This window comes from Lampetra planeri, chromosome 24 (assembly GCF_965212315.1).
Source record: "Lampetra planeri chromosome 24, kcLamPlan1.2.h2, whole genome shotgun sequence".
NCBI lineage: Eukaryota > Metazoa > Chordata > Hyperoartia > Petromyzontiformes > Petromyzontidae > Lampetra > Lampetra planeri.
In genome coordinates, this window is record NC_136130.1 from 4,472,719 (window position 1) to 4,499,691 (window position 26,973).

Sequence of the window (26,973 nt, forward strand, 5' to 3'; positions counted from 1 at the left end):
GACTAGGCTCTAAGGAAAGTTGTCTCGGGTGTGGACCAATCAACTTCAAGGACAGTGCACATTATCAGAGTTATGTTTTTTGTTTGCATTATGACTGCAGGTATTGTGGTCTATGCAAACTTGACTCCTTGTAAAAAAAAAGGTGTCAGTTTTGTTGCCAGATAGAAGGGTAAAAAATCAATTATCACATTTTTTACTGGCAAATGAGGTTCCAATGGTGTAAATGTAGTTACGTATGTTCAATATGTAAGTTGGCACAGAAGGAGGCACAGGTGGTGGCATCGGTCATCTCAGTCAGTCAGCCCATGGCACTTGAGTCTGTCCCCTGACCTGCCAGCCAACGTTTGACACATCACGTGGCCTTAAAGTGGCACATAGCCTGGCACAAGCACCGTGGTGACATCACCCACTACTTGGTGGCGAATGGCCGTTGTTGTTGTATGTTTGTTGGATTTCTTTCACATCATACGTAGCCAACCGTGCGGAGGGAAGAACAACAATCTAAACACATCAAGCAGCTCTATAGAAGTGAGTTGTCAATCTAGATGATGATTTAAAAGTGCATAGCTCCCAGTGGCTTCCTAATATCGGAAGGGAAGAGCATTCCAGACGGCCACAACAAGCGCACCTGAAAGCGCGTGAAAGCATCGTACATCGCGTCGCTTGCGCAAATTTCACTGAAAACCGCTGTGCAGGAAACTGTGGGCAAGCGTTGAAGGCAACCAGAAGTAGAGTAAGAAAAACTGATGACGTGCACGAACGTGATCAGAATGGGGAAGACTTAATAATGGCAGAAAACACCGTAATCTCTATATACAGAGGACTGCAGAGCTGGGGAAATTGTTGGCCGCCAGCTCACCGTGTGACAGCTGCTGCCTTCTTCCCGCTCGTCTGTGGTGCCTCCTCGTGCCTCTGAGTTGTCCCCTCCCTCCCTTCTTCGAGAGTGAGCGACCATCTTGCCATTATTATTCTGAAGTCAATTGCGCTGTCTCGACAGGTGCCTCCGTCCTCCGTCATCAGGAACAAGACGGACGTCATGTGGACGGTAAGAACCCCCCTCCCCCCTCCCCTCAGAACTTCACTTCCATCCTCCGTAGTAGACTTCAGAAGCTAAGCAAGAGTTGAGCCTGGACAGTGTTGGGGTGACTGACCGTCATGCACGGCAGGCTGTTGTGTACAGATGCAGTGCAGCAAAGCCATTCGTTGTCCCGGTGATTCTGTTCCCCCACGACTGTGGTCCTTGCCTTCGTCAATACCCACTGACCAGCACGGTGAAGTATGGTCAAATAACCCCCACAATCTTCACGGTGGAGGAAGTCCCTCATCTGGAAGCGGATTGATGAAAGGGATTATTCGTGTATACTTAAACTGGGAATGCCATAAGCTCATGGTCATTCAGGCATCTAACAGCACCATTTGAGTATTTGTTATTGTGCTCCTATCGTTATCTCCGAGTCCTCCGGTTTTCCCCTCCACATTTAGAATCAACGTGCGTTTAGACTGTCTGACTGCGATACGTTTCCACGTGATAAGCCACTTGGTTGAGCTACCATTTGTGATAACCAGGTCAATTAGAGCTACATAGCTCAGTGGGCCTTACCTGGTAAAATAAAAATAAAAACTGTTTAGTTTTTAGTCAGTTGAAGCTGTGGGCTGCCGATATTTTGAACCCATTTACCACGTAGAGATTGTCATAGCAATATCCATTTATATTTACATGTACATAAAATGGTTGACGAAATGGCAGCCTAATGCTTACATCTGTAGGGTTGACGAGGGTTGGCACCTGTGCTGGTTTTCCCAGGATTGTCCTCTTGATAAGGTAGCTATTCTGGCCCATGACCACACGGGGCCTAACACGTGGTTTAATTTCCATCTGTACGGGTGCTGATTGAGTGTATAGGCAGTCCTGTAGCGGAATTCATTGATGGAGTTTGCCAAACATACAAATATAGGACCACAGAGCTTGGGCAATCATTGGCTCCAGTTCTGGTTGCCTTCAACGTTTGGCTGCGGTTTCCTGCACAGGCCTGTGGAGTTTCAAACTCCACAGCGGTCTGCTGTCAAAATTGCGCAAACGATGCAACGTACGATGCTTTCACGCGCTTTCAGGTGCGCTTGCTGTGGCTATCTGGAACGCTCTCCCTTCCGATATTAGGAAGCCGCTGGGAGCTATGCACTTTTAGATCATCTAGATTGAAAAGTCTTCTGGGGGAATTAAAATTCCTGGTTTTTGTGAGTTGTGTAGTAATAAAACCTTCACACATCACGCAAGACAATGCATTTACACGTCGTTCTCCCCTCTTTCCGATATTGCGAGACATCTGTTCTTCACAAGCTATTTTGGCGGTTTCTGTATCACAAGAGGTGGCCCAACTCCCCCCGCCATGGGAAAGAGCGACGCACGAAGCGTGAAGTCGCTGTGCCATGGTGTGCTCGTTGGGGCTTGTGTCGCTCGTTCCGCGAGGGATTTGTGCCGTGAATTCCCCTGGCAGTACCACGGCCTCGTGCCGCTGCGTCTGGAGAAGGAAGCGGTTGGCGGTGCGGCGCTATCGCAGGCGAGCGTGTCGGTGCGGGCCCGCCAGGCTCCCGAGAGCCTCCCTTTCTCGCCCGCTGCCTACCCGGCACAAGAGGCGCCTGTTCAGGCAGACAAACCAGCACCGGCCCCAGGCCCGCAAGACTCCCAGGAACAGGTTAGGCCTCGGTACTCGACTGAGTTGTGACATTTTCACCGCAACTGTATTTCCATCATCATCATCATCGTCGTCGGCTACTGTCAATCCATTGCTAAAGGCCTTCCCATGCCATCACCATTCCTCATGGTTCAATGCTGCCACTAGCCATCTCACTGCAGCACACAAACTGATCTCATCACTTCATTTATCCACGACGGTCATCCTCTTTGGTGCATTCTCTCCTTTGACCGCCATTCTGTCACCAGTCTTGTCCGTGGACTCTCATCCTGTCTTGTGGTGTCCTTCCCAAGCCCATTTACTTTGTGTCATTGTCGACGTGATGCCTCCGGATTGTATTTGTTTCTTCCCCCTGTGTCCATTGTTCTGTCCCTTGGCGCCATTTCAAGCATGCGTCTCTCCATGCGTTCCTGCACTATGAAGTTATTGTTCCATTTTCTTTGTCACTGTTCATGTTTAAGATCCATGTTATTGTAGGCTGCATGCACTGATGAAAACTTTCTTCCGTAGACACACAGGTATACTCATTTTCCTTACCGTGGTTAACCTATTCTCATTCTCCTCTTCTCATCTTGTGACTTATCAGACTATATTAGCAAAAAGTTTTGCTGGCTGGCTGGCTGGCTGGCGAGGGGCTTGCGGGCAAGTGCGCGGTGTTGACGTCACATCTCCATGATGACGTCACTGCAAACTTGCCCCCACCCGCCTGAGCGCCAGCCAGCAAAACTTGTTTTTGTCCGAATATAGTATGACGTCACCCACATCACGCTGACATCACGCATCCCTCCACCCTCCGCCCTCACCATGGATCCCGCACAACTGCATGGCCAATGGGGGTGGTGATTAAAAAATAAAATAAGCTGCGATTGACCTGCAAGAGTTTTCCTTTCTGCTGTCTAGGTGTTCGCAGAATCCACCTTTCCCAAGCATTGTACCCCGGAACTGAAAGATCTCATGCACTTTGACCCGAACAGCAATCGGCTGTTCAAGTGCGACGGGGTTACGTGGCACGCCTGGGACCCCAAACAGACGGTAAGGCGCGCGCGCATGCAATAAGCTCATTATTCAATAATTATATTGTGTCAATAAATGTGTAATCTTGCCGAATAATAGTGCGTGTCCATGCTGAACTGCTAAAGGATTTTGTTTTGCTTGTTAACAATTTTGAGACATTGTCGTATCTAATTCTCAATTGATTTTCGGGTTAGGCCACGTGACGATGTGGCCAAATTTGTGCCGTCACAGATGACGTCGACGCAGCGAACCGTATGACATTGCCACGTGGTGTACAATGTATGTACGTGTGCACGTTGAACTTGTTTCGCACCGTACGTAGCCAACCGTGCTAGTCGGAGGTGCGCACGAGTGTTTATCGCACCGATAACACCATTGGTTCAGCTCACCCCGTAAATTAAAGGAAAATTCACGCGCAGAAATGTAGCGGTTTCGGTACGCGACCTTCCGCTTGAAAACTGCGCCAAGCGTCTTGAGGACAAAATTCGGGACGGAATTCAGAAAATTCCAGTAGAAGGACATTGCCTGGAAGAATGACATTCCAGGAAGACGTGGATTTTACTCTGACTTCCTTGGATTTTGTCCTTAAGGTGTTTGGCGCAGTTTCAAGCGAAGCGTTGTACAGGGATTCCTCTGCTTAGGAACGAGTTAGGTTCCAGAGGCCTGTTTGCAAATCGATTTGTTCATAAGTTCAACTTTTCTCCTGTCGATTCCAAACATGTTGTTCGGCATGTACACTAAACAGGGGGAATGGCTTTAAAAGTTGTATAATCTCCTGCAGATGCAGATGCCACTGGTTCTTCACGATTTGCAGATGTAGCGGCCACCACCGCAGTGGTTAAACTTACGGTTCTCGGTCCGAACAGGCAACTGGACATACAGACAGGCTTGTTCGTATCTCTGAAAGTTCGTAAGTCGAATGTCCGTAAGTCGAGGAGTCCCTGTATCCGATTGCTGCCAAATCTGCATCGTTGTTGCTTCAACTCGCCAGCGAACTGAAGCAATAATTTTTGGTTGCATTAGAAGCTTGCGAATGTGATGGTTGAATTTTGTTGGCTATGACGGGTGGTGGAGAGTCTTACGACGCAAATCTGGCCAGAACATTACGTGTCTTAACTCACAAATGAATTACGAATTGTGGTATCGCTAAATCTGCACGTGTGTGTTGATGTGTTTGTGACGATACCTCTTTGTGTGTTAAAATTACAGTTTGACTATGGACGGAGCTTTTTGCATTGGTTAGCGCACTGCACAATGAACCCGGTGACCTGAGTCCGATTCCCGCTCATGGCCAACATCAATGTCGAATATGATGACCAGTCCTGGGTCTCCACTATTTCGACTCGGCCTAAACATCCGCACTGGGGAGACAAAGGCAGCAGGGCGTGGTACTGCCCACGCCACGCCCTCGTGCGCCGTGCCGGCCTTTAATAGGTGCTCGCTAACGGCACTCGCCCCAACAGTCTGTATGGCTGTAGGGAGATCTTTGCGAATGACCGTGTTGTGTGTGTGTGCGCGTGCATGATATGTGCGCGAAGCCAACAATAGTGACGAATATCTGAACTGGTTCTGAGCCTCCCCTAGGTCGACTCAGCCTCAAATGGCTACCCGTTGCGGTGTGTAAACATCGCCACTGGGGTGACGAAGGCAGCCAGGCGTGGTGCTGGCCACCCACCCCCTCGTGTGCCACTCCGGCCTTCATAGGTTCTACTCGCTAACAGCACTTGCCCCAACAGTCTGTAAAGGCTACACGGGGAATCTTTGACTTTGTTGTGATGACTCCTGTCTCTCTCTCCCTCTGAGCAAGGAGGCGGTGGGGCGGCGGTGCCCGTCGGCGTGGACGCTCCACGGGGGACGCTGCTTCCTGCTCGTGGCCTCCGTGTCCGCCAACTGGGCCGAGGCCGAGCGGAGCTGCCGGCAGATGTGAGGGCAGACACGGCGCACGCACGGACATACACGCACTCACTCACACGCACACGCATGCACGCACACGCACTCACACGCACGCACTCGCGCACACACACGCACATGCACGCACTCGCGCACACACACACGCACACACATGCACGCACGGACACACACGCACACGCACTCACTCACACGCACACGCACGCACACACACGCACTCACACGCACGCACTCGCGCACACACACGCACACGCACGCACTCGCGCACACACACACGCACACACGCACACGCACACACGCACACGCACACGCACGCACTCGCGCACACACACGCACACTGATACTCACGCACACGCACACGCACGCACACGCACGCACACACTCACGCACGCACTCACACACACACATGCACGCACACACTCACACACACGCACGCACTCACGTACACACTCACACGCACACACTCATGCACACGCTCACACACACGCACGCAATCACGCACACACGCACACGCACGCACGCACTCGCGCACACACTCACACACACGCACTCACACACACGCTCACACACGCACACACTCACGCACACACTCACACACATGCACGCACGCACACACACACACGCACTCACGCACACACTCACACACACGCACACACTCACACACATGCACGCACACACACACACTCACGCACACACTCACACACACGCACACACTCACCCACATGCACGCATGCACACACGCACACTCACATTGATACTCATGCACACGTACACACACATTCATACACACACGCAAGCACACACATACAACAACAACCGCCATTCGCCACTAAGTGGCGGTGACGTCACCACGACGCTTGTGCCAGGCCAAGTGCACCTTGAGGCCACGTGAAGTGTCGAACGCCCGCTGGCAGGAGGTCACGGGGCAGACCCAGCAGGTGCCACTGGTCGACTGACCGAGATGACCGAGATGACTGGCTGATGCACCACCTTTGCCTCCTGCTGTACCAACTTGCTGTGCTTTAGCCACCCGGCGCTCTGCTCGTTGTTGTGAGCGTCGTTCCTCCGCCCTCCGTTGTTGTTGTAGGGCGACTGCCTCCAACTGCCCAGTAGCGTCCTTCACGAGCCTCCTCCACTGAGGCCGATCTTGACACCGCTGGTACCAGTCATCGGCAAGTCCACTCAGCTCCACGTCCTCCTGTACCACATCACTCCATCTCTTCTCTAGCCCGTGCCGCGCCCGTTTAGCCCCCTCGATCCGGCTGAAAAAAAGCTGTTTAGGCATGCGGTGGCTGGGCATGCAGGCTACATGACCCAGCCAACGCAGCCTTGCCTGCCGGAGGAGCTCACCGATGGGACTTTGCCCAGATCTTTCAAGGATTTGTGAGCTCCTCACACAATCCAGTCTGGTTAAACCCAGGATGGATCGTAGGCAGGCCAGCCTAAATGTTTCCAACCGGCGAAGATGCTCCATTAGGGGGGTCCACGTTTCGCAAGCGTAGAGAAGGGAGGGAATGACTGTGGCCGAGAAGACCTGAAGCTTCGTGCGGAGCGACAGACCAGGTAGCTTCCACACAGCGTTACGCAACCGATGAAAAGATATTGCCGCTCGACTGATTCGGAGTGAGACCTCTGCTGTTAAACCGGAGCCGGTCATGAGCACACTGCCCAGGTATGGGAAACTCTCCACTCTCTCCACAACTGCCCCATCACCGATTGGGAGTTGTGGGGGTGGAGTGTCCGATGGTACAAAATACCCAGGCAGGTGCTTAGTTTTGGTGGGGCTGATGCTAAGGCCCCATCTCTTAGTGGCACGCTCCAGTCTAAGCAGCAGCGTCTCCAACTCCTCTTCTGAATGAGCAGCTATTACACACGTACACTCACACACATGCATACACACGCACTCACACACACGCTTACACACACGCACGCACGCTCACACGTTCACACACTCTCACGCACGCACACACACACGCACACACACGTGCTCACACATACGCACGGACACACGCTCTCATGCACGCAACAACAACAACGGCCATTCGCCACTAATTGGCGGTGACGTCACCACGACGCTTGTGCCAGGCTATGTGCACGTTGAGAAGTGTCGAACGCCCGCTGGCAGGAGGTCACGGCGCAGAACCAGGTGTCATGTATCGAATGACTGACACACACACACGCACTCACATGCACGCACATACACACACGCACACATGCTCTCACTCACGCACACACGCGCACATGCTTTCACATGGACTCACGCACTCACACACAAACATCCCCTGTAGAGCCTTAACAGACTGTTGGGGCAAGTGCTGTCCGCCTTCATAGTAGCACCTGTGAAAGCTGACACGGCACACTAGGGGTTGGGTGGCCAGCACCGCGCCCGGCCGCCTTTGTCTCTCTAGTCGCGATGATGACACACCGCAGCATGTACTCATTTGAGGCTGAGCACACTCATCACACGGCAGCAATTGCCTTGTCAGCGCTGAATTCCGCGATGTCAAACTCCACCACTGGGGGGCAGCTCAACACCGGGTCAAGTACACGTGGTCAATTTCAGTGTGCTGAGGAAATGATCACAATAATTAACAATAATAATCTACAGCCACGCGGCAATCCACTGCTAGATGAAGGCCGGCCCCTCCCTATGCCGTGCGTCGACAAGCGGGGTTGTTTGACCGTACTTCACCACGCTGGTCGGCGCGGGTTTGGCGAAGTGGGGGAACCCCGGACACGTTCAGATTTCACTCGCCCGCCGATGTCAGGTGAACGGGTTCGTAGCGCGGGGTGGTTGACAATTCCGACGCAAGTGTGTTCCGATAATCCCCACGACCGGCATGGGGAGAAGTTCATCCCAGCAGTGGATTGTAATTGTAATCATTGTGAGCACAAGCGCTGGCTCACACATCTCTCGCCAACTGATGTTGGCCGTGGCTGGGAGTCGAACTCTCGAAAGTCGATTTCAATCGCAATCTTGAACTCGATCACGTAAACTACATGCAGCATGTCACGACATTTCAGATGACTCCACATTCGTTGTACGTACGTATGTATGTTGAACTTCTTTTGCAGCGTACATAGCCAACCGTGCTAATTGTGCACCTTTAGTGGGGCAATGTGGGAAGAGTTCTGCAGACAAAGATAACAACATTGTGATGGTGAAGAAGGTACAAGTGCAGCCCTGCATCTGCTCGCTCAGGGCCACTGCTGACAGAAGAGAGCTCCACTTCCTACATGCGGCCTTGCGGACCACCGGTTGGCAACCACCAATTATTTGGCCTATAATTCCTGGGAATTTTGTTTCATTTCAATGACTGGGAAGTGATATTTCCGGCACCTCTGCTTCGCACGGTTGGCTACGTACGGCGCGAAAGAAAGTTCAACTACTCTTCCATACCGACCAGACGTCTCGCAGGAGACTTGCGTACGCGCGCATGCGGACGATCCCCTCCGTTGACGTAGATATAACGAGCGCGGCACAACAACGCTCGCCTGTCGCAGAGCGAGACAGAGAGAGAGAGAGATTCCCCCGACGTGTGTCGAGCGATCGGGAGGCGCGGCGCGGCTGGTTGTTCGTCCGCGAGGCGAGGGCTTATTTTTGTTAAGTTTTGCAAGCCGACCGTTTTGCTGTCCGCTGTTTCCCACAGTCACGACGGCACCCTGGTGAGCGTGCGGTCCCGGGAGGAGATGTCCTGGCTCTGGGACTTTGGCAGCCGCCAGCCATTCTGGATCGGTACGACACCGCGCGCGGGCCTTCGTTGGTTTTTATTCCAGAGTGCACTGCTCGTCCAGGGGTCGGCAACCCGCGTCTCAGGAGTGGCATGCGGCTTTTTGGCGTCCCCCTTGTGGCTCTTTGGCTGTCCCTGTTGCGGGCAGCCGTTTAAAAAAAACTAAAACTTGAATCTTCTTGGTTCTTTCGGTAAAGTCACGTAGAAGGGAGATAATAAAGTAATATAAATATAAAACAATAACAATTATCACGACGTTTTGACGGCAACACAAGCAATCATCATCGGGTGTGAAAGCCAGTGTTGCAGTCGGAACGTCGTGATAATTTTCATTGTTTTATATTTATATTATATTATTTTATTATCTCCCTTCTACGTGACTTTACCGAAAGAACCAATAATATGAATCCCTGCAGTCACGAAAGCTTTAAATTTAAACCTAAATCTTCAGCATAATTTAACGTAAAGATTATTGATTAAATATGGCAGGGAATGGGTCACTATGGAATGTCCTGGTGACAACAGGATGTACAACAGTCAAACTGTATTATCTGCTGTATACCTGCTTCTGTGTTTGTCTACAAGTAGCTCTGCGTGAGTGATGTGGCGATCGGAAACTATTTTGGGCAAAGACCAAAAAAATTGTATCTTCTTCTTTGAAAGGTTGCCGACCCCTGAGCTAGTCCAATGCAGAATAATAACACTAAATAAATTTAGATTTAATATTTCATTTATTTCAGCAGGAAGGTGCCCAATAAGCTGTTAGGCTCTATTTTTTCATGTGTGTCCTGCGACTGTTCTGTATGTTGTGCCGCGTGTTATACGCTACGGGGCTTGGTCGTGATCGTGGTTTCGTCGGTCGCGATGCAAACGGCCAGCATCGGTACAGTGCTCTGCCTCCGCCCCCCCCCTCTGTCTATTTAAGGCCACCACACAGAGACGATCACCCCTCTCTGTTACCTGTGTTGCTCCCGCTATGTATCTTGGTGATATCTGTCTGCTAATATGTCTGTCTATAGTTTTCTGGTTAGATTTTATGTCGCTATTTCATTATACCTGATGATGATTGCTTGTGTTGCAATCGAAACGTCGTATTCTATTATTTAATTTAATTTATTATTTTATCTTTAGCCGTGACTTAACCGAAAGAACCAAATAATAATTCCTGCAGTCACGAAAGTTCTAAAATTAAGAGTGCTCTGCAATGTTACGGGAATAGGGAACCGGTCGGAAACGATAAAACTAATAATGCAAAGCGTCACGAATACTCTTTTACGAACAAAAAATATAAAGGAAGGAAAATTAAATGTCATTTAACAAAGCAAACGCAATAATAATAATAATAATGCAACAACAATAATAATAACGCAATCTGCTATTCACGCAGTATTTCACGGACATAAATGACTTTGACGGAGGCGCGGGGGGGGGGGGGCAATCTCGGCGTCGCTCAAAAGCCAGGCGAGGGAGGAGGTGTGCGCGGCCTTGAAGCGCCCCCTTAGAGGTCTGCGTGATGTTGAGCGCCGCTGCGAATGTGCGTCAGTGGGCTAAGGCGTTCCAGACGGCGGCGAGCTGCCACGGAGATAGCGAGGCACGCCGGGCAGGGTGGCGGCACGGTGGTAAACGCCACGGTGCTTCACGGCAAGAAGGGCCCGGGTTTGATTCCAAACTCGAGTGCATCCCCGTGTGAAGTGTGTAGACTCCTACCCTTGTTCTGCATGGGTTTCTGTTTCCTTCCATAGCTAACACTATAAAACTAAGCTAGTTTTTATCTTACGAGGGAAGGCACACTCAGCTACGTAGCTCTAGAAGCCACCTGGCCACAATGATAGCTCAACGAAGCGGCTTATCACATCGAAATCTAGAGCAGCCAAATACTCTTAAATGCATGTTTCGAAATGTAGAGGGAAAAACCGGTGGACCCGGAGGAAAATCCACGTGACCACGGGGAGAACAAAGTGGTCTCGGCTCATCCAGGTTGCCTTTTGCCCCGTGGTGTTCATCTCAGGGCAATTTTTGGAATACGGTCCTGGTCCATTCTGAGAACGTGTCCCAGCCAGCCGAGTGTCCGTCTCTCGGTGTCTTGTGTGTGACACTAGGACAAGCGGTCTTCTCGTGGAGTTCGGTGCCGTGGGTTTTGTTTGGCCGGAAGAATGCCGCGGCAGATTCTCCTGTGGAGGCATCTGTTATGGGAGGACCCCATCCTCTCCGTGCCAACTCTCTGAGCCACACAACGGCACCGATTTAACGTTGCTGTTTTCCAGCTGGATATACAACTTATATATATATTTATAAAACAATATAAAGTATTTTTAAAAGGTACATTTCTAAACCGGGAGCCTCTTCCGGACGGTGCACAGGCCTGAGCGACCGGCAGGAGGAGGGCAGCTGGCAGTGGACCAACGGCGACCCGGTCACCTTCACCAACTGGCGAGGGGGCGGCCGCTCCGACCGCGACGCGGCCCCTCACAGCGGCGGGCGGCGGCGGAGGCCCCGCGGGGGGGCCCACGGTGGCTGTGTCCTGGCCCAGCAGAGGGGGAAGTGGGCCAGGCGGGGGTGCAGGGGGGGCGCGTCGCTCCCCTACGTGTGCGTGCGAGAATGATGCCCTCCCCTTCCCGACGGAAGGCAAGGCAAGGTTTGGCTGTGGTGGGGGGGGTGAGCGGGGAGGGGAGGTTGTGGGGGGGGAGGCTAGAAGGGGCGGCCACAACGTGAAGATTCTCTTCCAAGCAGGAATCTCGACCACGAAACTCCACCGGCATCAACTCTCCGCCACCGCCGCCGCGTGTTGCCGTTCGGCGCGATGCCCGCGACGTTTCGCTCCACGTGTGTGCCCCACGCGCTCGATCACCGATCGAATCGAAGCTCCCCAACGCGTGGTTACAGCAAGTGTGGACTAATCGCCATCTGTTTCCATCTGTACGATGCTTGAGCGTTGTTGTCCCCCACGCTCGCTCGACGCGTGGAGTTTCTCCGGGTGCTCCGGTTTCCTCTCCACGTGACTAAACAATAAACGCAACTCATCACAGATTGGCTGAAAGCATCTTTTCGAATAAAAATCTAATGTAGAAGCAGCGGCAGCACCCTCCTGATGAAGAGTCCTGTGACTCAGCGTGGCTCTCCTAGATAATTAAGCTTGATGGAGTATGACTATACTTCACCACGCTGGTCAGTGCGGGTTGGTGAAGGTGGAGGAGTTGTAGGGGGGGGGGGGTTTGGTGGTGTTCCCAGGACCGGTTCTGATGTCACTCGATGTAAGCGGTAGACGAGAATCGTGCGCCAATCGCTGCACCACCACTCCCCGCTGCGATTAACTCCTTCCAATTCCGATGACGTACGTGTACGTCGTCAGTTTTTCGCGTGCGTCAACGGAACGGAATCGGAAGTAAAAGGCCGCGCGGCAGGGCGAGTGGCACAGTTTGGCGCCAGCTGTCGTAGAGCGGCGGCGGTCGTGTCGTCACGGTTCTCCGCGGCGAGTAACGACGTCTTTAAAAACAGCGGCGCTACGACGCCTCCCCAATTAACGTTGAGCCTCTTGCGCGTTCTGAGATTCAGCGGTGAACGGGACCCCCCCCCCGCCCGGCCCCCACCCCCACCCTGCAACTTGCAGACGTCTTGGAGCGGGGTTCTCGCGCGAGACGTGTCGATGGGAAAGTGTTCGGAGCGACTTTCGAAACGGCCGCAAAAACACCACCACACGTCCCGTAAGAGGAGACCATTCGTTTGAATCGCGTTCTTGCCTCGAAGCTCAGACCGAACCGTGCTCTGCTCGCTCCCGTCGTCGTAAACTCCTCCCGTAGCCTAACCTAGTGGTGGTGTTGCGCACGCGTTTTGTAACGAAACGAGAGTTATATTTTTTAAAAAGCAGTATTTGTTGCCAGTGTATATTCACGGGACGTGTTTCTCGACGTATGCTTGCGGTTACAGGTCCGTCTGCGTTCCCACCGCATTGTGTAATAAATCGACTCCAACTTACGCCGAGTCGTGTACGGCATTCACGTCTACGACATTGTAATAGTTTACAGCCCTTTGTCGATACACTGCCGGACGAGGGCTCTGAAGACACCACGACGGTCAAGGGTTGTTTAACCATACTTCACCACCCTCATCGGTGCGGGTCGGTGACGTGGGTCACCGTGCTCGGCTGTGAGCCGTGCCCCGGAATTCAAACTCGAGTCACTGGGTTCAAAGCTGAATATGTTCCTGTGCATGCGTGATAGTTAAAGTGTCATTTGTTGGCCGGTAATAATGTGATACATAGAGGACTGCAGAGCTTGGGAGGAAGGAATTCGGCGCCCTTCTGCTGCCGTTGCCTCTCCGATTGACTGGGGTTTTCCGCGGCCTCTGCAAAAACCGCGCAAATGACAAACTCCGCGGAGTTGTGATGGCATTGTCACCCGATGGGGCGATGCGATGGACACACCACATCAGCTGCTCGTTCAAGGCCAAGTCGACAAAGCGAAGATCATAACTGGTTCAGACATCGCTCCCCACCGGAGTATGTACGTCATGCACGTTCAACTTCTTTCGCACCGTGCGTAGCCAACCGTGCTAATCGGAGGTGTGGGGGCAGTACGACAAACGAAACGCAAAAAGCAGTTTTAAAGAAATTAGTTTTCAATCTAGATGATGGTTTGAAAGCGCAAGGCTCCAGTGGCCTCCTAATATCGGCAGGAAGAGCGTTCCAGACGGCCACAGAAGCGCAGCTGAAAGGGCGATGCAGTGACCACCGTTTTTGTTCGATGGCTACCCAACATCCGCACCGATGTTAGAGGTGGCCCTGAGTCGAACTCAGGTTGTCAGGTTCGTAGTGTGGTGCTGATCACCACTGCTCCACCTCTCCCACAGCTTTGTATCGTATCGTAGCGTATCATCATGATCATCAGTCATCATCTGTCCACTAAGGACTTTTTTAAGACATCGCCATCTTTCAACTTTTTTTGTCGATGCAACAATCCACATGCAAAGAGCCACAGCTCTTGTGCCAGGCTAGGTGCACTTTGAGGCCATCACGTGAAGTATTGATGGCTCGCCGGCTGGCAGGAGGTCACGGGACAGACCCAGGTGTTGTGGGTTTAACCGACTGAGATGACTGACGAACGGGCACCACCTGTGCTCCCCCACTCTTGCCAACACACGCATCCACAAAGACACACGTGCACACACACACACATACAATTACAAAGACACAGATTAATGGTTCTGTCTCAAAACTCATTGGGCCAAACCAAGTATTCCCGAGTGCCAATAGTAGCTTGTGGCCAATGCAGTTAAGAGCAATATGTCAACAAAACCGGCGTCTTTCGCATGCAAATGCCTGTAATTCATCACGTCATTAATTACATTTGGCAAGACCTGGGCGGCTTTGGCAGAGTGTGGGATTTTAAAAAAAAATCCGGTTTTAGTCGGCAGCGCCAGTGAGTACAGCCTCGTCCGAGTTATAGTCCAACACCCGCACGACCCCCATTCTCTAGCTCGTGTTTGTGTGCACACGTGTTGTTGTCAATCCACTGCTAGATTGGTGGTTCGTTGGTGGGGGGTGGGTGGGGGGGTACGCGTGAACGGACTTCGCCGCGCTGGGCAGTGTGCGTCGGTGAATGCGGGGAGCATAGAAATACGGTACAACGATGGATGTGGGTGCATTTGCGCTCCGCTACCCACCGCTTTACCCCCATAGCAGCTTGTAATGGACTGTTGTTTTTGTTGTTCACGTCGCCCATCCGAGCGCAATCCAGGCTTAAAGCCTGCTTAGCTTACGAGATGTGACAAAGTCGGGGTTTTTTTCCCATCAATTTGGCCATCGGGACTTGTTTTTGTGATTAATACTTGCCCCCGCCATAGGAATGTGGAATTTCCACCACTGGCGCATGGCTGAAAACGGATAACGATCACCGTCCCACTGCTAATTTGAGCAGGAAATTACGTTGACTGATTATATTTTTTTAAATCTTGATTTGTTATTGAAGTCGAGTGTGTCTGTCTACTCCGTTGAGCGTGGGGCCGATGTTCAGTTGCGTTGGCAAACGACTGCTGCAGATGATAATGGATTGAGTCTGCTGATGCTGCTGCTGATGATGATGATGATTAAATGATTGCATATGAATTACATTGAAATAATGATGGTGCCTCTAACCTATGACGATGATAAGTCTGCTGATGATTGATTGAGATGATTCGGATGAATATGATAACGATCAATCGTATGTCTCTGCTTTCGCTGCTGATTATGATGATTGCATTTGCTTCCGACGACGATGATGATTTGTATATGCTGTTGTTGTCTGATGCTGACCATAATGATGTCACACTCGACGTGAACACAACCTGATGGTTTGATCATACACCTGCTCTTTACCCACAAAGACAAAGGTGCCGCTACAAAGCCCGTACGGACCCGTGGGGTAAAAGTGCTATTGACAACTGTTCATTCCGGCACGACCCGAGAGCGGTTACACATCGGGGCCAAGTACGATAACTCATTTAAAGTCGATCCGTCACTCGAGTAGAGGTGGCATGGACTGCTTCAGGTGACGTTAGCCGTGGCCCGGAATTGGAACTGCGGTCGTTGGGTTGGTAGCAATCAACGCCCATGCACAAACAAAGATGAAGATCCCCCGTATAGCCTGTGACAGGCTGTTGGGGCAAGTGTTGTTCGCGAGCACCTATGAAGGCCGGAACGGTACACGAGGAGGTGGGTGGGGAGCACCGCGCCCGACCGCCTTTGTCTCCCCGGTGTCGATGTTTACTACACACCGCACCAGGTACTCATTTGAGGCTGAGTCGACCTAAGGGAGGCCAAAGACCGGTTCAGATATTCGCCACCGGTGTTGGCCGTGAGCGGGAATCGAACCCCGGTCGCCGGGTTCATAGCGCAGCGCGCTAACCACTACACTACCGCTTCACACACAGACATACACACACGTACACACAAAGATAAAGATCCCCCGTATAGCCTTAACAGACTGTAGGGGCAAGTGCTGTTAGCGAGCACCTATGAAGGCCGGAACGGTACACGAGGGGGTGGGTGGCCAGCACCACGCCCGACCGCCTTTGTCTCCCCAGTGGCGATGTTTACACACCGCACCAGATACTCATTTAAGGCTGAGTCGACCTAGGGGAGGCCCAGGACCGATTCAGATAATCGTCACTGGTGTTAGCCGTGAGCGGGAATCGAACCCGGGTCGCCAGGTTAATAGCGCAGCGCGCTAACCACTACACTACCGCTCCCCACACGTACACACACACACGTACACACGTACACACACACTCGCATCCCAACTCGAACCCCAACCCCATCGCGTTATGACGAGGCGCAAGGCGTCCGGGCAGGAGAAAAAAGAGACCATCACCATCACCACCATCACCACCACCACCATCACCACCACCATCACCATCACCACCACCACCATCACCACCATCAACCCCCGGCACAATCTTATCTTGGACATCGGCCACTAAATGGCCCAAGTGGCCGTCTTCCCACGTTCCCTCTTCTTCGTGGTGTGGGAACGTCGATTTGCATGACAAACCACAGGCAGGGCGACAAACCCCGTAGCCTCCCACACCCCTCCTCCTCCTCACCCGCCCCCAGATTCACAGGCGCCGGGCAGTGTCGCTGTGTATTGAAGTTGCGAGCGATCGTAACGAGAGAGAGAAAGAACCACCTGGCGAATCGACGATTTGGTTTTGCGAGTTCCCAAATTGAAACTGCGTGTTGACAGCGATAACGTAACTTGGGGGGGGGGGGGGGTGGGGGGGGAGGTTGGTGCGTGTGTTGTTGTTGTTGTTTTTATTTACTTGTTACTCTTTCCATTCCTTGAGGGTTTGACAGCGATTGACGATGCGGCGAGACCACCCCCCCCCACCCCCGTGGTGATGCGATCGGGCGGGTAAGAGCCAGCGGACTCGACCCACAACAGGAACGGGCGCACGAGTTTCAATCCTGCATGGATTCGGCGGGTTCAATACTCGTGATGGTGTCAACGTACAAAGCGCCCTGAAACAATCGTTCTCGGGGTTTGACTCAACCCCATCATCATCATCATCCCTCTGCGGCCGCTACTTTGCGGAGAGTTCAACAGCATGTACGTATGTGTGTTGAACTTTCTTTCGCACCGTACGTAGCCAACCGCGCTCATCGGAGGTGTGGGGGAAGGACAACAAACTAAACAGAGAAAGCAGTTTTAACGAAATTAGTTTTCATTCTAGATTTGTTTTCTTTAATATATGTGTGTCAAGCGGCCAGCTACAAACAGCACCGTCACAGTGGTAATAGATAGGAGTGTAACACGTGCCTTGAATCGAACAATGTTATATGAATACGAAGAGCTGGGGGAACACGGTTCTAAATAATTGAGTTTTCAATCTCGATGATGCATGGCTCCAGTGGCTTCCTAATCTCGGAAGGGAAGAACGTTCCAGACGGCGCGTCTGGAAGCGCCACGCGATACGGTTACCACCGTCTTGGTTCGATGGCCAGCAGCCAAAAGCCGCTGCTGCCGTTGCTGCGACGAGGATGGTCGGAGGTCGCGTGACGATGATGATGATGATCGTCGGATGCTGATACGCGTGCCCCCCGCCATAGAAATGTGGAATGTCCACCGCCGGCCCAGAGAGCTGTGATCTGGCGATGATGAGCGCAGCCGCAAATGCGACTCGACGTGACTCGGGTTCGCGTCAGCTGCGTTGCGACATTCGCCCGGAACGAGTTGGGCCCAGCTGTAACTCCTCGTCAGTGCCCTACCTTATACCGGTAGGAACCCACTGGTTACACCAGCCCACAGGGGATTATTGTGTCCGTCCGTCGTGCAGGGAGGGGCTGGGTGGGGAGGGGCTGGGTGGGGAGGATGAGGAGGGGCTGGGTGGGGAGGGTGAGGAGGGGCTGGGTGGGGAGGGTGAGGAGGGGCTGGGTGGGGAGGGTGGGGAGGGGCTGGTGAGGGGTGGGAGGGGTGGGGCTGGGTGGGGAGTGGCTGGTCACCCCGTGGTGCCGTTATTAAACTCAACGTTTAACCTACTCACGCCGGCTTGTGCCCGCCCTCACAGTCGGGCATATTTGCGGAATATACCACGCCGCCGTTGACCCTGGCCATTGACCGAGCAACCCAACGTTCCTATCAGCTCCCTCCGCAGAAATGTGTTTTACAGATCAATTCAGACCTTATTGGTCACCCCCATGCCTTTATAAATCTCAACGTCCATCCGACAAAGTCTCATCACGAGGGTGAAACACAAATTAATCGACACATTTTCGTTGGCCCGTATTGAAACGGCTGTACGCCGTATGGACCTGAAAACTCAATTCCCCATGTACAACAATACGGGCTGCTAAACCGAATGGATTGACAGCTATCTAAAGGTGACTCTGAATCAGAATATGTATTCATGGTGGAGAAATCCGATGAGCTACAAAGCTGTTTTTTTCCCGCAGATGTCCAGTTAGCTACTCAAATGTGAACGAACCTGCAACACAGAGTTGTGTTTGCGGTGACGGCACTTTTATCTGACGGATTATTATTACCCGGGCCTCGCCCATCAAGTCAGGGAGACGCAACCCAGAGCAGCACGAACGACTACATTCCTGCGCTCCTCGTTAGCCCGGTTGGCTACGTACGGTGCGATAGAAGTTCAACGTACGTACGTACGTGTGCAGTATATTCAAATACGAAAACGCCTGTTGTCCTCGCAGCTGCGGGTCGGCTTCCGTCCAGTAAATTAGCAACGATACAAACTCAACACAATCGTCAGTACCACTGCGTGTGTGGCCCTAACAGAGAGAGGGAAAAAAAAACATTTAATAGGTGACGTTTCGGGCAATGGCCCATTTTCTTCATGACACAAGACTGATAATTTAAATGAGTACTTCCGAAGAGAAACGCGTCACGTAATCCATGCGTATGCATGCTTTCCCCTAACTTGTTTAAATGCACTCGTGTGGGAGGGCGACGTGGTCTAATTCCAGCCGGATTCGGCCCGGTCGGCGATCTGGAAAATAATTCTACACCCGGCACACCACATCAAGTAAACATAAGCATTTTCTACGGATACTCCGGGCGCCACGGTGGCTAGGAGATGTTAACTACCTCGCCCGGTGTGCAGGAGTGCGTGGGTTCGATCCCGACCCTGACGCCTGTTGCATTTTTTGGAGTTTGCGTGTCTCTCTCTCTTTCTCCCCGTGGTCGCGTGGAATTTTCTACGGGTCCTCCGGTTATTCCCTCCACATTTAGATTCAACATCACCACGCGTTTAGAGTATTTGGCTGCTATAAATGTCCACGTGACAAGCCACTTAACTGAGCTATCATTTGTGGCCAGGTAGCTTCCGGAGAAGAGCTGTAGAGCTCAGTGGGGCTGTACCTGGGGGTGGGGGAAATAGTTCATAGTACTACTACAGAGGCACTTGCCAAGATTTGTCTTTGATATCCATTCCCTGTTGCGGTGTATAGCAAACATCGCCACTCGGGAGACAAATGCGGACGGGCGTGGTGCTGGCCACCCACCCGCTTGCGTGTCGTTCCTGCCTTCACAGGTGCTCGCTGACAGCACTTGACCCAACAGTCTGTGAAACGGCTATACGGGGGATATTTGTCTTTGGTGTCCATTGTACTGAAACGCAAGGTTGTTACCGGTATCCACCTTCTCCGCCCCTCACCTCTGATCCCACACCTCTCTCTCAACGCGTTATGTTCCATTACACGAGCAGTCTTTTTCATCGCAAGGCCCCGCGGGTCACTGGGGGCCTTTTAGTGCGGGCCCCAACAACAGACAACGCGTGAGATCACCTCCCATCATCGTCGTGCTGCTGTCAAATCCACAAATATGTGACGACCCTCGCACACTGACGATGTCTTATCGGCCAAAGTGGCACATCCTCTGACAACGAGTGAAGAACACGACGTTAGACCGACAGATTCGAGACAGAGAGAGAGAGAACGGAAGAGGCAGTGCTAGGAAGAGGTGGTTTAGAAGCGGTGAGCCAGGATTGAAGGGCCCTGGAGTGGACGTGGAGATGATGATGATGATGGCGATGGCCCATGGGACACGGGAGGAGTGAGCGGAGGAAGAGGAGCCAGGAAGGGAGGCCACACGAGGCTGGGGATGTCCAGGAAGAATATGAGGAAGGCGAAGATTACCAGATGCCAGACTTTGCAACCATCCCAAAACTGGAAAATTTGTTTCGTTACAAATAGGGTCATGAAAAAATAAACGTATTGTATCTTGATTTGTAGCTTTCGTGACTGCAGGAATCCATGCTCTTTGGTTCTTTCGGTAAAGTCACGGAGGTAGAAAAATAATAGATCACGACGTTTCGATCGCAACACAAGCAATCGTCATCAGGTGGGAGAACTACATCTGTTTTTTCTTGCTGTAGTTGTTTCTTTCTGTAGTTGTCCCACCTGATGACGATTGCTTGTGTTGCGATCGAAACGTCGTGATCTATTATTTTTTTACCTACGTGACTTTACCGAAAGAACCAAACAGTATAAACGTATTGTCTTTGGTAAATATCAATAAAAATGTGTGAGGTATGAACGGGGGGGGGGGGGGGCGATGGGGGTAATCGCCCCCCCCCCCCCCCCTCAATCCGCCCCTGTCCCTCTCCCTCACTTTCACCAACTCGCTCCACCAGCGTGGTGAAGTATGGTCAAAACAGCCCTCGCGGCGGCCCGCAAGGGGTGTGGGAAGCCACTCATCCAGCAGTGGATTCACACAGAATCAGAATCGTTGTTTTCGCTGCTGGAGGAACCCACGTGCGGAGTGCTATCGTGGGTTCCCACTGCGCGCTGACGCCTCCGATACAAAGTCTCAGCAGTCGCACTCCCTCGTGCAATTCACAATAATAATAATGGGGATGATGTAACGCAGTGTTCTTCACTCATTTTCAGAGGGGTCGGGGGAACACTTTCGCCGATAAGACATCATCAGTGTGTGAGGGCCGCCACACGTTTGAAACCACTGGGGGTTTGACATCAGCGCGACGACGACGATGATGATGGCGGTGGGGCGGTGTTGTCACTCGTTGTGTATTGTCGGGGGCCGCACATCACGGGTGGCACTAAAGGTCACCAGGGGCCGCGCTAAAGGTCACCAGGGGCCACCAGTGGCAATGAAGGACACCGCTCTAACGTCTGATAAAAACAAAACTATTTGTTATTTCACCAGATAAAAACGCACGCGACCACGGTGAGAGGGACACGCAAACTCCAAATATACAGCAGGCGTCAGGGTCGGGGATCGATCCCACGAACCTCCCGTATACCAGGCGAGGTAGTGAACATCTCCTAGCCACCGCGGCGCCCCAATGGTTTGGGGCAGGGCCCTGTCTGTGTGCGCGCGCGCGTGAGTGACCACGCGTGTGTGACTGCACTTTGATGTCGGCCGCGTATGATTCGGCCGACGTGGATCGTGATTGCAATGTCGCTACGATGGCTGTCCGTGTGTCTGTGGGCCTGTGCGTGTCGGTGTTTGGTGGTGGAGTAGCGGTCAGCGCTATGCTGCGCTACGAACCCGGCTACCCGGGGGGTTCGATTCCCGCTCACGGCCAACACCGGTGTCGATTATGTGAACCGGTCCTGGGCTTCCCCTAGGTTGACTCAACCTCAAATGAGTACCTGGTGCGGTGTGTAAACATCGCCACTGGGGAGACAAAGGCGGTCGGGCGTGGTGCTGGCCACCCACCCCTTCGTGTGCCGTGCTGGCCTTCATAGGTGCTCGCTAACAGCACTTGCCCCAACAGTCTGTTACAGGCTTAACGGGGGATCTTTGTCGGTGTCTATGCATCTGTGTAACGGTGTGTGCGCGTGGCTATCGAGGCTGTGTGTGTGTCGATCTGTGTGTCGATCTGTGTGTGTGTCAATCTGTGGGTGTGTGTGTGTGTCAATCTGTGGGTATGTGTGTGTGTGTGTCAATCTGTGTGTGTGTGTGTGCAGTTGGTTTGCGCACTGTGCGACGAAATCGGCTGCACGAGTTCGATTCCCGCTCACGACCAATAACAGTGGCGAATATTTTAACCAGTTCCGTGTCTGCCCCCGGTCGAATGAACCTTAAATGAGTACCTGGTAGAGTGTGTAAACATCGGCACTGGGAAGACAAAGGCGGCGGGGCGTGGTGATGGCCAAAGCTCCCCCTCTTGTGCCACGTTGGGCTTCATAGGTGCTCGCTTAACAGCACTTGCCCCAACAGTCTGTTCGAGGCTATACGGGTGATCTGTGTCTGTGTGTATATATATATAAATGTAAAACGGGGCGCGTGCGTAACAATTGGGTGAAGATGAGAATGCGTAAATTCGGGAGCTCATCCCCCCCCCCGAATCCCCCCCCCCGCATCCCTCCTCTTCCTCCACCACCCTCCCTCCCCCTCCCTCCTCCTGCTCCACTCCCTCCCTCTTACCACTGCTCTCCCTCCGCCCCCGTTATCAGTCGTGAGCAGACACGGGCTCCCCGGAGTAAAAAAAAAACCGCGATATCGCACCCTGCACACCCTGCACTCGCATCGCCAGGGCCAGCCTCGCCAGCGCCCTACCCACTCACGGAACACACACGCACACACACACACGCACACACACGCACACGCACGCACACATACAAGCACACACGCACACACACGCACACACACGCATACACACGCACACGCACGCACACATACAAACACACACGCACACACACGTACACACGTACATACACGCACACACACGAACACACACAGACACAGAGACGCACACGTACACACACAGACACACATGTACACACGGACACACACACAGACATACACGGACACACAAGCACATGCTCATCAATCCATTCATGCCGCGGTTTGCGCGCTGCGCTACGATATCGGTGACTTGAGTTCGATTCCCGCTCACGGCCAACACCAGTGACGATTATGTAAACCGGTCATGGGCCTCTCCTAGGTCGACTCATCCTCAAATGAGTACCTGATGCGGTGTGTAAACATCGCCACAAAGGCGGTCGGCCGTGGTTGCTGGCCGTCCAGCCCCTCGTGAGCCGTGCCGGCCTTCACAGGTGCTCGCTAACAGCACTTGCCCCAACAGTCTGTGAAGGCTATGGGGGGATCTTTGTATCTGTGTATATATGTGCAAAGATCCCGCCGGCCGCATTTGTCTCCCGAGTAGCAACGTTCACCAGATACCGGTACTCATTTGAGGCCAAGCCGACCTAGGGTAGTTCCAGGACCGGTCGCTTATTCACATGCATCCACACACACATACGAAACGATACGGGCAATTGAGGGCAAAGGCGCAACGCTGCAACTGCTTGCTCATGCCCACTGCGGGCGAAAGGGCCTCCCCTACAAGGAACTCTAGAGAGAGTCCCCTCCCACTCCCTTACTAGAATGGGTCTTTGGCCTACTCTTCCACGCGCGCCAAACATCTCGGAAGATGATGTTAGCCGCAACAGGGGCCGGAACTGAGATGTCCTCAGTTGTCGCGCTCCGAATGGTTTTCAATAGCACACACGCACATGCCTTGAACCACACACGCACATGCCTTGAACCACACACGCACATACCTTGAACCACACACGCACATGCCTTGAAACACACACGCACATGCCTTGAACCACACACGCACATACCTTGAAACAAACATGCACATGCCTTGAACCACGCACGCACATACCTTGAAACACACACGCACATGCCTTGAACCACACACATACATGCCTTGAAACACACACGCACATGCATTGAACCACACACACACATACCTTGAACCACACACGCACATGCCTTGAAACACACATGCACATGCCTTGAACCACGCACGCACATGCCTTGAACCACACACGCACATACCTTGAAACAAACACGCACATGCCTTGAACCACGCACGCACATACCCTGAAACACACACGCACATACCTTGAAACACACACGCACATGCCTTGAAACACACACGCACATGCCTTGAACCACACACGCACATACCTTGAACCACACACGCACATGCCTTGAAACACACACGCACATGCCTTGAACCACACACGCACATACCTTGAAACAAACACGCACATGCCTTGAACCACGCACGCACATGCCTTGAAACACACACGCACATACCTTGAAACACACACACACGCCTTGAAACACACACGCACATGCATTGAACCACGCACGCACATACCTTGAAACACACACGCACATACCTTGAAACACACACGCACATGCCTTGAAACACACACGCACATGCCTTGAAACACACACGCACATACCTTGAAACACACACGCACATACCTTGAAACACACACGCACATGCCTTGAACCACACACGCACATGCCTTGAACCACACACGCACATGCCTTGAAACACACACGCACATGCCTTGAAACACACACGCACATGCCTTGAACCACACACGCACATGCCTTGAAACACACACGCACATACCTTGAAACACACACGCACATGCCTTGAAACACACACGCACATGCCTTGAAACACACACGTACATGCCTTGAGCCACACACGCACATGTCTTGAACCACACACGCACATACCTTGAACCACACACGCACATGCCTTGAACCACGCACGCACATGCCTTGAAACACACACGCACATGCCTTGAAACACACACGCACATGCCTTGAAACACACACGCACATACCTTGAGCCACACACGCACATACCTTGAACCACACACGTGCACACATCTTAGACACGTGCAGAGCAATCAGCTTAGGAAGTGTTTACTTGTTTTATAAGTGTTATCCAGCATCCTATAATACGGGCGTGTGTGTGTGTGCGTACTACACGGATGTGTCTGTGCGTTGTACTGCAGTATACGTAGCGGTAGTGCGGTGGTTAGCGCACCGCGCTACGAACCCGGCGACCGCGAATTCGATTCCCAAACAACCAACAAGTGGCGAGTTCATCGCAACCGTCGACTCAGCCACAAGCGAAGAGGTCACCTGGAGCGGCGTGCCAAGCGTCGTGTTTTCAACGGCAGCCTAACAGCCCTTGCCCCCCCCCCAAGTTTATTTTTATTTTTAAAATATCCTACGCGGAGGATGTGTGCTCGTGTCGTCGTGCGCGTCCACGCGCACGCGTATCTGCACACGTTTGTTAGCGTACGCTGTGTTTTGTGTTGTTGTTGTTGTGAGTACGCGAACTGAACGTAGCCCCCCGCAAGTTGTCGGTTGTGGGGGGCGGTGGCGTAGTCAGCAGGGTAGCGCGCCGCTGCGCTACGAACCCGGCGACCCGGGTTCGATTCCACGCTCGCGGATAGCAGCACTGGTGACGAGTATCCGAACCGGTCCTGGGCCTCCCCTAGGTCGACTCAGCCTTAATTGAGTACCTGGTGCTATGTGTAAAAAAAACATTGCCATTCGGGAGACAAAGGCGGCCGGGCGTGGTGTTGGCCACCCACCCCCTCGTGTGCCGTGCCGGCTTTCATAGGTGCTCGCTAACAGCACTTGCCCCAACAGTCTGTTAAGGCTATATGGGGGATCTTTGTCTTTGTTTGGAATGCGGTTATTACGCGTAGCGCTGCAGTTGTCTGTCAGACTGTGTACACCCCACACTGACCAGCGTGGTGAAGTATGGTCAAACAACCTCCATCATTGACATGTGGTAGAGAGGCCTTCATCCAGCAGTGGAGTGGCAGCAGGCTATAAATTAAACGTACGTGTGTGTACATATATGTGCTTATATATAACTACACTTGTATGTATTCGTATATTCGAGTGTATGTGCTTGGGTGTATATATGTGTATATATATTTACATCAAAGACAAAGATCCCCAGTTTAGCCTTAATAGATTGTTGGGGCAAGTGCTGTTAGCAAGTACCTATGAAGGCCGGCACGGCACACGAAGGGAGTCGGGTGTCCAGCATCACGCCCGGTCGCCTTTGTCTCCCTAGGTGAGACCCAGGACCGGTTTAGATATTTCGTAGCGCAGAGCCCTAACAGATACACTACTCATAATACTGCTCCCCACACACACATATTAATGTTGTATATACAGCGGTTTTGCAGCTATTAGCGTACTGCGGTACGAACCGTGCAACCCGAGTTGAGTACATGTACATTGTTTGCATGTTTACATGTTTACATGCGTGTGTCCTTGCGAAACGTGGTGCCCCTCTGAAAGAACATCTGCGCCCGTTTGAAACATTCAGGCTGGCCCGCCTACGATCCACGCTGGGTTTAACCAGATCTGGATCGTGTGAGGGGCTTGCGGATCCTTGAAATATCTGGACACAGTCTCATCAGTGATCTCCTCCGGCAGGCAAGGCTGCGTTGGTTGGGTCATGCAGCCCGCATGCCCAGCCACCGCCGCATGCCCAAACAGCTTCTGTTTGGCTGGATGGAGGGGGTTAAACGGGCGCGGCACAGGCTGGAGAAGAGATGGACCGATGCGGTACAGGATGATGTGGATCGGCTCGTGAAGGACGCTACTGGGGAGTTGGAAGCAGTCGCCCTTCAGCAACAACGGGGGGCAAGAGGATCGACGCTCACAACAACGAGCGGAGCAGCTTGCGCAGTAGGCAGCAGAGGCAGTGCATCTGCCAGTCATCTCAGTCAACCCATATCGCGTGGGTCTGTCCCATGCCCTCCTGCAAGCAGCGAGCCTTAGGCACTGCACGTGGGCTCAAAGTGCACCTAGCCTGGC

The 26,973-nt window shown here is 52.6% G+C and overlaps 1 protein-coding gene across 1 annotated transcript in view; it reads left to right on the forward strand.

Moving 5' to 3' along the window:
• Positions 1-13,318, forward strand: part of FREM1 (FRAS1 related extracellular matrix 1) — a 57,448-nt gene extending 44,130 nt beyond the window's left edge. The window contains exons 33-38 of the mRNA XM_078605428.1: positions 998-1,045; positions 2,496-2,693; positions 3,594-3,725; positions 5,515-5,630; positions 9,266-9,351; positions 11,707-13,318. Coding sequence (XP_078461554.1) covers positions 998-1,045; positions 2,496-2,693; positions 3,594-3,725; positions 5,515-5,630; positions 9,266-9,351; positions 11,707-11,948 — 822 coding nt within the window. The 3' untranslated portion in view covers positions 11,949-13,318. The remainder of the gene's footprint in view (positions 1-997; positions 1,046-2,495; positions 2,694-3,593; positions 3,726-5,514; positions 5,631-9,265; positions 9,352-11,706) is intronic.
• The last annotated feature ends 13,655 nt before the right edge of the window (positions 13,319-26,973 follow it).